This window comes from Mobula hypostoma, chromosome 5 (assembly GCF_963921235.1).
Source record: "Mobula hypostoma chromosome 5, sMobHyp1.1, whole genome shotgun sequence".
In the NCBI taxonomy this organism is placed as follows: Eukaryota; Metazoa; Chordata; class Chondrichthyes; order Myliobatiformes; family Myliobatidae; genus Mobula; species Mobula hypostoma.
Genome location: NC_086101.1, coordinates 171,740,065 through 171,751,584, shown reverse-complemented (window position 1 = coordinate 171,751,584; position 11,520 = coordinate 171,740,065). Strand labels below are relative to the sequence as shown.

General features: G+C 40.7%; 1 protein-coding gene across 1 annotated transcript; it reads right to left on the bottom strand.

The window, feature by feature from the left end:
* Window positions 1-1,350: 1,350 nt before the first annotated feature.
* On the bottom strand, window positions 1,351-10,491 carry rwdd (RWD domain containing 4). The gene is made up of 6 exons (XM_063047698.1): window positions 10,330-10,491; window positions 9,154-9,234; window positions 7,502-7,611; window positions 6,723-6,873; window positions 2,984-3,095; window positions 1,351-1,483 (listed from the first exon to the last, which is right to left on the bottom strand). The coding sequence occupies exons 1-6, from the start codon at window positions 10,351-10,353 to the stop codon at window positions 1,428-1,430; spliced, it is 534 nt and encodes a 177-aa protein (XP_062903768.1). The 5' UTR covers window positions 10,354-10,491; the 3' UTR covers window positions 1,351-1,427.
* Between the last annotated feature and the right edge of the window lie 1,029 nt (window positions 10,492-11,520).

Sequence of the window (11,520 nt, the reverse complement as noted above, 5' to 3'; positions counted from 1 at the left end):
GTTTTGCTCAACTGCAAACCAATGAAATGAGAAAAGATTAAAGGAAACTGAAGTACAGTATCAGAAAGGTTTGAGAACAATTCTAAATTTAATGCACTGTTCTGTGTAACTGAATTTTCAGAAGTTAAATTCATTTTGCTTTAAAGCAAGCCTCCAGATTTGATCATTGTAATTTTTTCAGAATTTTTGCACCCTCCACCCTGAAAATTCTCAATACTTTTGCAGTGCACTTTTTCGCATTTCTCCAAATTAAATAGCCGTATCTGTCTTAACAAGGAAGTGCAGCAATAAGAAATGAAAGTTGGGATAAAGGCCATACAAGAGGCAAACAGGAGGGGAAAATGTAAAGTGCAGGGTGAACAATCAGAGCAAAACACACAGTGTGCTGGGGGTGCTCACCAGGTCAGGCAGCATCTATGGATGGAAATAAACAGTCGACATTTTGGGTCGAGACTCCATCAGGACTAGAAAGAAAGGGAAGTCAGAATAAGAAGGTGGGAGAGGGGACAAAGTAGTACAAGGTGGCAGGAGATGCATGAAACTGGGAAAGGGGGAGGGGGTGAAAAAAAGAGCTGGGAAGTTGATCGGTGGAAGAGGTAAGGGGCTGGAGAAGGCGGACCATGAAAGAAGGGAACTGGGGAGGAGCACCAGAGGCAGGTGACGGGCAGGTTACTTCACCCCACTCCTGGTTTCACCTATCATCTGCCACCTTGAACTTCTTCCTCCCTCTCCACACCCCCCCACCACCTTCTTACTTTGACCCTGATCTAGATGTTGTGGGTCTGGGAGCTACTGTCAGATCAGCCTTGATGAGGAATTGATTTTTTTTTTAAAAAGTTGGTACATGTTACAACCGCGTTATAAAAAGAGACAGGAAGAATGTATGTCTGTGGTGCTAATTAAATAGGCTGCCTAGTCATGCATGCAGTTAGGCTTTGAATATTTGGAGAAGCATTTATTCAGGCCAGAGGAGAGTATATCACACTGACTTCTGATTTATTCTTGGTAAAGTGTAGAGGGCTTTTAGGTGTTAGGAAGCAATTCCCTTCCTTCAGGATACCAATCCCTTGAACTGCTTTTATAAATGCAATATTTACGAGGTTAGCCCAGTTGAGCCTAACAGCCTGCACAGGATAAATTACTTCCGGTGCATCATATTTTAAAACAAATAAAGACTTACATGCTGCATGTCCAGGAACAAAGACATCCATCAGACAACAGATATTTGAAAGAAAATAAAAAAAAAATCAGTAATTGAAATGCTTATAATTGATAAACAATTCTAAAAGTTTGGCAATTGCAATAAATTTCATTTATTTTTAATCATATCTAACAACTTTTTGTGCAATGTGTTGATTGCTTCCCTTTCATCCTATAGTCAGATGTGTAGTCTCTATAATGCTGAAATTCTTAACAAAAAGTCAATGCTATACCTTAATGACATCCACCCAATTCCATCCTCGTGGCAGTTCCCCTCGGTTATCTGATGGAAAAGTCAGAGACAGAACTTAAAATTATTCTCACTGCAAGATTCAAGCAGCTGCGTTTCTTTCTTTCACATTCCTTCCTCTGGAAATTTTCATAACTCTGCCAATTCAGTCAGCTCTACCATCCCCATACCTGGCTAATATTTAATGTGAATTTAGTGAGCTACACAACTTTGAGAACATTAAATCGAAGTTCAATTCAAAGAATTCTACAGTAGCCTCCATCTACTTTGTCAGTTGGGATCTGCAATGAGCTTGGCCCATACTGCCTTTGTGAACAAAAGATTTAACTGTGGACCTTTAATAATGACAAAGAAAATTAAAATAGATGGGTTATAAGGAAAATTGAAACCATTCAGTTAAAAGGGACAATACTTTTATAGGGACAGAACTGGATAGGGAGAGAAAAATAAAGTTGCACCTCTTGGGCTTAAGGGAGGAAAACAGCGTGATTCATCAAAATGATAACGTTCTGATAAATGCATTACCAGATTTGGGATACAAGGGAAAATTGCAAAATTTGCAAATGGATGGCAATTCGCAAATATGGCAAAGAAATGTCAAGGCAGCATACTCAATCTGATCGAACAGGTGAATTCGTGGCAGCTAAAATGCAGTGTGGAAATGTGGCAGGTATTGCTCAAGAAGAGTAATATGTACAGTTCCAAGCACAGTACTTGGGCAAAATTGCAGAATAAAGTTCCAAGAACAAGGGATTCTAGATCCGTAGGTATACGGAGAAAATGGGGTTATTCCCCTAAGGATTCATTTCCCAAATTTGGATAAAGCTCTTTAAAATTGAGAAGGGCTTTGAAGGGGTTAAAAATGTTTCCAATGGCTGAATGATCACTGTCCAGGAGAGAGTTAAGCTGGTATGGGATCAGAAAATAGCATGTGAACAAATTCAATATAGAATGGAACATGCTAATGCTAACTCAGACAACTACACATAAAAGTTGCTGCTGAACGCAGCAGGCCAGGCAGCACAGGCCAAGACCCTTTGTCAGGACTAACTGAAAGAAGAGCTAGTAAGAGATTTGAAAGTGGGAAGGGGAGGGGGAGATCCGAGAGATGCTGCCTGGCCTGCTGCGTTCACCAGCAACTTTTGTGTGTGTTGCTTGAAATTCTAGCATCTGCAGATTTCCTTGTGTTTGTGATGCTAATGTTAATTCAGAGCTCCTTTTAGTAACAAATTCACACAGGCAGAGACTCAAAGAAAATGTATACTTGGAAGTTCCTATTAGCAGATATAGAATGAAGGGAACCAACTTCAGTAACGGCAGCTGATACAACAGAACCCAAGTAGATGTCTGCTAGAGAAAAATTTGTACTTGATTGGTAGAGCTGTTTTATAATAATCACTTTGCAGTTAAATATGGAATATTATTTAAAACATCATCTTCCTAACTCCCAATTGCATTGCAGAAGCAATGAGTGATATATCACAACTGCGAGCACACAACATTTAATAAATGTATCATTGCAGAATTCCAAACCTGTTTTATCAGCCAACTTTTTCTTTTGCGACTTTGACAAGTGTTCTTTTTTCTCTTTTTTCTTAGCCACAGAAATATTTGTAGTTACAGAATTTTCATCCGTTGACGTGGTCTACAGAGAAATTAAATTTTATATTAATACCAAATCATTTAACGAATCCTCTTCATCTTCTCCATAACAAATGACTACTAACATCAAGGCGCTATCTCCTGTCCAGAGCAACACACAACATGCTGGAGGAAGAGAGCATAGCGAGCACCTATGAAGAGAAATAGACAGTTGAGATCTTTCATTGGGACTGGAAAGAAAGAGGGGAGGGTAGGCAGTATAAAAAGGTGGGCAAAGGTGTGGGGGTGGGGAGGGTGGATCCAGGTAAGAGAGGAATGATAGGAAAGTGAAGGAGAGGGAGAATGGGAATGATGGAAGTAGGATTGAAGATGGAACCTGATGAGAAGACAGTGAACCATGGAATAGGGAAGAGGTGAGAACAAGAATCAGGAAGGAGGAATGTGTGGGTGAAAGGTAGATTGAGAGGGATACAGAAGGGATGGGGCCAGTGGGAAAAAAGGGTCAAAAATGGACAGAGGTTTGGATTAAGGGTTAAAAATGGACAGAAGGAAGTAGTTACCATAAATAAGAAAAACTTGTTTCATGCTGTCAGATTGGAGATTACCGTGGCAGAATATGAGCTCCTGTTCCTTTAATCTGCATCTAGCCTCAATTTGGCAGAAGCCAAGGACAGACATGTTGATGAGATTGGAAAATGGAGTTAAAATGGCTGGCCACTGGGAGATCCTAGCTGACATGGCAGGCGGAGCAAAGGTGCTCAATGAAACTACACCCCAAACTACATCAAGTCTTACCCATGCAGAGGTTACATCAGATGCAACAAATTACATCAACGGATTCACATGTGAAGTGCTGTCTCACTGGGATGGGTTTTTGGGGGCATTAACTGGCAGTGAGGGACAGTGTAGTAGGGAAAGATGTAACTCATAACACCGTTGCAGGGATAAGTGCCTGGAGGGGAATCAGTGGGGAGTGAAGATGGACAAGCGGTCACAGAGAGATTGACCCTGTGGAAAGAGAGGGGAGGGGAGGGTCATGGTGGGATGCCTTTGGAGATGGTGGATGAGATTATGGATGTGCAAGTTTGTGGAGTGGTTGGCTGCTCTGGATACTTTCATCTCCAACAGTTGATGGGACATTAACTACCTTGACTTCACTACTCCCCTCAGCTACTCCAGCCTTAGCCCCTCTGAACACACTGCAATCCTTGACTCCTTGTCTTTATTGCATGGTCCACTTTATCACTTCCATCTGTTAACTCAGATTCATACATCATTCCTACTCTCTCCCCCCACTTTCCTATCAATCCGCTTTCATCTTGAATTACCTAACACTTGCCAGCTTTTGCTTCACCCCTTCCCTCTCCCCTATCTACATTCTCCAACTTTTTTTTTTAAATATACAGGCTATATCCTTTCTTTCCAATCCTGATAAAGGATCTTGACCCAATACATCAATTGTGTATTTCCCTCCATTGACGCTGCCTGATCTGCTAAGTTCTGCCATTATTTGGTGTGTTGCTCCCGACTTACGACATCTGTAGTCTCTCTTCTATCTCACATACAGAAATGAGTGACTGAACATCAAGCATTTGCTTCAGTGATTCTACACATTTTTCCAAAAATAAACTGGTGAGGGGTCTGTTTCTGCTTAATACATGCACAATGCATTTATTACACAATGAATAGCCTTAATAAATTTAATTTTTTGTGTGTATCAACTGGCTGTTATCTTCCACACTCTAACAAAAAAGCACAATTCAATTGTATCACATAAGGAAGTCTTATGGCTGTGAAATCCACTTTAAAAATGTAAGTTTGTTTTCCTGCATTTAAACGACCTAATGCTTAAAGGCAAGACCAAGTGTGCCAAGGAACATGCAGGAGTGAGAGACTGGCATCACAACAGCAACCTTGCACTCAATATCAGCAAGACCAAGGAAATGATTATGGACTTCAAGAAAGGGAAAGTCAGGAGACCACACACCGGTCATCATTGACAGGTGAGCCATGGAAAAGGAGAGCAGCTTTAAATTCTTGGGCATAAACATCTCAGGGAATCTATTCTGGGTCCAATGGATTGATGAAGATAGCACCCTAACAGCTCTATTCAGGACTTTGAGGAGATTTGGTATATCACCAAAGACATCTGCAAATGTCACAGGTGTATGATGGACAGCATTCTGACCTCTTGCATCACAACACCACCACCATCATTCCCACAATCGTGATTGGTAAGTTACAGAACCTGAGCCTCTGTACCTCCCTCTGCAATTGGATCCTCGACTTCCTAACCGGAAGACCACAATCTGTGCGGATTGGTGATAATATCTCCTCCTTGCTGACAATCAACACTGGTGCACCTCAGGGGTGTGTGCTTAGCCCACTCTCTCTATACCCATGACTGTATGGCTAGGCATAGCTCAAATACCATCTATAAATTTACTGAAGATACAACCACTGTTGGTAGAATCTCAGGTGGTGACAAGAGGGCATACAGGAGCAAAATATGCCAACTAGTGGAGTGGCGTCACAGCAACAACCTGGCACTCAACGCCAGTAAGATGAAAGAGCAGATTGTGGTCTTCAGGAAGGGTAAGACGAAGGAACACAAACCAATTCTCAGAAGGATCAGAAGTGGAGAGAGTGTGCAACCAAGTTTCTGGGTGTCAAGATCTCTGAGGACCTAACCTGGTCCCAGCATATTGAGGCAGCTGTAAAAGCAGCAAGACAGCGAATATATTTCATTAGGAGTTTGAAGAGATTTGGTATGTCAACAAAAACACTCAAAAACTTCTATAGATGTACCGTGGCGAGCATTTTGACAGGCTGCATCACTGTCTGGTATGGACCTACAAAGTACCCGGGATATCTTCAAGGAGCGGTGTCTCAGAAAGTCAGTTTCCATTATTAAGGACCCCCAGCACCCAGGGCAGGCCCTTTTCTCATTGTTACTACCAGGTAGGAGGTACAGAAGCCTGAAAGCGCACACTCAGCGATTCAGGAACAGCTTCTTCCCCTCTGCCATGAGATTCCTAAATGGACTTTGAATCCATTACCTCACTTTTTAAAAATACATATTATTCTTGTTTTTACATGATTTTTAATCTATTTAATATACATATACTGTAATTAATTTATTTATTAATTTATTTTTTCATCATCTTCTATATTATGTATTGCAATGAACTGCTGCTGCTAAGTTAACAAATTCAACAACACACGCTGATAATAAAGCTGATCCTGATTCTGCACCCTGGCATGGAAGTTCCAATGCACAGGATCACAAGAGAAGCTGCAGAGGGTTGTAGTGTTAACTAGCTCCAACATGGCACAATACTCCCCATCATTGAGAACACCTTAAAGTGGCAGTGCCTCAAGGTGACTGCACCCGACACTGAGAACCTTCAACAAATTTCACATCATAAGTCAGTGAAAATAAATCTGACTGATTCTGCACACAATTTAAAGCCTGACAGTACAGTATTTCATAAATCACCTTACATTTCAGTGTCATTTGTCCTATGAACAGAAATATTAAATGCATAAATGTGACTATATTATCACAGTCCAAGTCCATAACATTACATTTTAGCAGCACCAGATCACTCAGGAATTGTTCCTGTTAAAAGAAAGACTATATATTGCAGGGTTTTTACATTAGACTTACGACTGTATTGACTACTGGTCGGTGGTTTTCCATGAGTTGCTCTTGATTCTCTTTAGCCCATTCAAACAGTGTGTACATCATGGCTGTCCCAAGATTTACTTCAATCTGCTCCTGCAGTTTGGCTATTATATTTTGCTTCACTGATGTAGAACTGATGAATACACAAAACATGTAAAAGATATAATCCAATGGTTTACCATATTGAGTAATATACAATTCCAATACAAGTTGTGGTTTTTAATTAACAAAGTAATTCAATAAGTTCTGCCAGATCTTTATAAAAGCTTCCAACCATTGCAAGTGACATCAAAATCAACATTCAACAGAGACAGGGCACAAAGTCTGACTAAACTTGAGTCAAGTACAGGATAGAAAACAGTTGACAATCCTAACTGAATGGGCAGATATTCATTTACACCACTGCATACATGGGTGAAATTTTGGGAAATATGTTTTGTATACATTAAAGTTTGTACAAGGATAGTTATAAACCACACTGCTGAGCAGTTACATTGTACATCAGTAATAACTTCATAATATGTCAACAAGTTACACTGGACTGGCCTTATTGCAACATATGGAGCAGAAAATCTATTATCAAAATAGTAACTGTTATGTCTATACTTTTTAAAAAAAGTAAATAATTCTTAAATTGAGAGCAATTCAGTTCAAAAATTACCACTAGATTTTAATTCACTAAGGACATTTCAGATTCTTTAGAAACTGAAGTGAGATCATGTCATTTAGAACTCTGTACTGAACTAGTTTCGAACTCTTACATGCTATTATTGAAGAAGGCATTCAATGATATGTTTGGGGCCATTTCTGGATACATTTCAGGCCATGAAATTTCTAGCAGGAAGGCTTTAGGGTCGCCAAGGTTACCTATCTAAAATGTAACAAAACAAAATAGAAATCAAAGTTAAATTTGATACTGGTAGTGAAGTGAAGATATGATGAGACAACATTTTTTGTCAACAATTATTGATACATTGGATATTCTTAAGAACTTTTATCATCCAGCTCCAGTTATTTATTGCATAATGATCACCATTTTGTTACACTACCCCCCCCCCGCAACTTTTCCTCTATTACAATCAAGTAAAATAATTAAGAGAAGGATAAAATTGGAAGATAGGAGAGAGAAGTATTTGGAATTTCAATTTTGTCACCAGGCAATTATCCAGTGCAGCAAATCACATTCATGCTGCAGAACCCACCTGGTCATTTTTTTCCACAAGTAGTAAAAATAAAATAATTGGCTCCACAATGGGCAAGTTATGTTCTTGTGACAATGCTCAAACATCAGCAATTGGTAACAATTATGGTCAATTATCATGGGAATGCTTTTAGACAAGTTAGTGGTTTTGAAATAAAAAAGCATTCCTAAAGAAAACAACACTTGAAACACCCAGGAGATCAGGCAGCACCAATGGAAAGAGAAACATAACACTGAAGATTCTGATGAAGGGTCTCGGCCCAAAACATCAACTGTTTATTCCCATCCATGGGTGCTGCCTGACCTTCTGAGTTCCTCCAGCACATTATGTGTGTTATTGAAGATCCAAGACCCTTCATCAAAACCGAGAAAGAAAGAAAGTTATCTTTCAGAGAAAATGAGAAGGGTTGGTAGAACCTAATAAATAAACACTCAGTACGAGACCAAATGTGTTAATGTAGCCATTAAAATCAGATTATGCTTCTCTGTTATACTTTGCTTTAGTTATACTGCAAAATGTGTGTTGGCGCGTGGCCAAGTGGTTAAGGCGTCGGTCTAGTGATCTGAAGGTCGCTAGTTTGAGCCTCAGCTGAGGCAGCGTGTTGTGTCCTTGAGCAAGGCATTTAACCACACATTGCTCTGTGACGACACATTGCCCTAGTGCCCTTCCCTTGGACAACATTGGTGGCGTGGAGAGGGAAGACTTGCAGCATGCGCAATTGCCCGTTTTCCATACAACCTTCGCCCTGGTCTGTGCCCTGGAAACCTTCCAAGGTGCAAATCCATGGTCTCACGAGACTAACGGATGCCTAACTTCAAAATTATTCTGATGAATTGCTGTAGGAAGCTTTTGTTTTTGGTACAAAATAGGTGTTTTGAGAAAAATCTCAAAAATATTGTGTGCTTACGTTTAATCCTTTTTCCAACTATACCCATACTTCATGATCATTTTGATAGATATATATTTCTAATTACACCCATACTTCACAATCACTCCAATATGAATTTATTTGATTCATGTCACTATTAAATTGATGGATGCTACGTCAGCTACAAGAATGAATCTTTCACTAATGTATCCAGCATACGAGTAGAATCTGAAGATACAACACAATGAAGTAAAGAATCAATAATCAGCAAAAACATTAACTTATAATCACTAAATACTATATACTTATAGGGTAGTTGTACCAAAATCCATCCTATACTCACCCGATACTGAAAAGATGTTGGACTGAGTTCTTTAAAACATTCATCTCCTTCATAAATGGAGCGCAGAGCTTCAAGCTCCATCTGAAAATAAAAATCTCATTACAATATTATTAAAAATGACACAAACCCTCTAACTGTAAAATCATAACCCCAAATTAGATTATTTGAATGAAGTTTCATAGCATTTAATGAGCACAAGAAACAAATTCATAAATCTAATAAACATTGTTTTTCTTTCCTCAGATGTAGCTTGAATTGAATTTTGACAGTCTATCCTTGAGATTTTAAGCATCTTCCATAAATCTCTAGCAAGTTTCTATAAACGTCCATAAACAATGTACCACAGTGTGATTTTTCTCTTTCAGAATCATACAAGGACAAGCTGGAAATTAAGCAAAATCTACACAGACAATTTTCACGTGATCCTGACTTTTTGGACATAACGTTCAATAGGTGAATGAGGTTGTTACATTGTCTCCACTTATTTAGCGATTCATTGGTCTTGCAAAGGTGGAAATGAGGCACCCTTTCTGAATCATAGGTGTCCATGTGAGAAAAGGGTTTTGACCTAGTTACAAAACCAACAATCATCACCAATTCTGAGCAAAATTCTTCACTTGTTCAGTTTAAGAAATCATATTGTACTAGAGCGGTGGAAAGAAACAAACGGGGAAACTACAGTACGAGGGGAAAAATGCAGCATGCGGACTCCAACTTTGATTTGCCCTGCTTTGAGATGCAGCACCAACGTATTGAGGATGTTAGAAATCCGGGAACAGAGCAGCAAACGGTGGAGTCACTCGGTATCTGCAGAGTGAGAAAGGGAATTACACTTCCAAATCGATGAAGGGGTTATTGATTTGTAACGCTAACTCTGCTCCACTCTCCACAGTAGCTGTCAGGAGCATTTTCAGGTCTTATTTCCAGCAATGGGATGTATCAGAAAAGTTCCTGTATTCGCACCGCTGGCATTTTGACATTAGCCATTGACTGAAACCATGTGGTACGCGGACCGGGTGACCTTCGGAGCCCTAGGGACCACCAAGTGAAGCAACAGGCAGGCAGAGTCGCCAAGCCCCCGGCACTGGGGAGAGACCCTGTCAGCTGGCCGGCCCGAGCACGCGAAAGGTCGGACTCGGTGGCCGCAGTGCGGCTCCGATGCGCGGCGGCTCTCACCGTCTGGTCTTCGTTGGTTGCCATCACAGTTACCAGGCGGTGTCAGAGCCGAGCAACCTCCATCCACCCACCCCGGGAGGGCTCGGTTCAGCAACGCGTCCACCGGAGGCAACAGGCACTCCTTTCCGCCCGGCCTGGCTGCTCGCCCCTGTTTGCCCTTTGACCCCTTCGCGCCGCACTCCATTGGTCGCGACGGCGGCATATTCGGCCAATCAATTGCTTATTTTGTACGGTCGCCTGCGAGTGTCACGTGATCGGACTCCCATTCTCCCTCAATGCGGCCGGGGGTCCCTTCGTTTAGTGACAGGCATCTAGCATGATTATAGCCTCAGGTATTCACCGACAGCTATGAGCAGGTCTCCCACTCCGTCGACTCTATCTGGACAGACACTTCCCTGTCCCTGTTCTAATTCAAAGTTTAAAGTAAATGTATTACCAAAGTACATATATTTCCCCATATACAACCCTGGGATTCATTCTCTTGAGGGCAATCACAGAAAATACAAGAAACACAATAAAATCAATGAAAGACCAACAGGATGGACAACTAATGTGCATAAAAACAATAAACTGTGCAAATACAAAAAGAAAGAAAAAAGGAATAAATGCATACATACATGCATATATAAATAAATAATAAATATTAAGAACATGAGATAAAGAGTCCTTGAAGGTGAATCCATGGGTTGCGGGAAAAGTTCAGTGATGAGATGAGTAAAATGATCCCTTCTGGTTCAAGAGCCTTATGATTGGGGGGTAATAACTGTTCCTGAACCTGGTGGTACAGGTCCTGAGGCTCCTGTACCTACTTCTTGATGGCAGCAATGAGAAGAGAACACGTTGTGGATGGTGAGGGTCACTGACGATGACGGATGCTGCTTTCGTAAGACAGTGCTCAGTGATAACATAGGAGCATAAGAAATAGGAGCAGAAGCAGCCCATCCATCTGTCAAGCCTGCTCCACCATTCAATAAGATCACGGCTGATCTGACCGCACCACCTACCTGCCTTTTCCCCATAACCCTTAATTCCCCTACTATACAAAAATACAACTAGTCAATATACTCTCCACCACACATCTATTTTGTCAAAGTTTTAGATGACATGCTGAATATTCGCACACTTCTAAGAAGCAGAGGTGCTACCGTGATTTCTTTGTAATGGCACTTAAGTGCTGGGCCCAGGACAGAT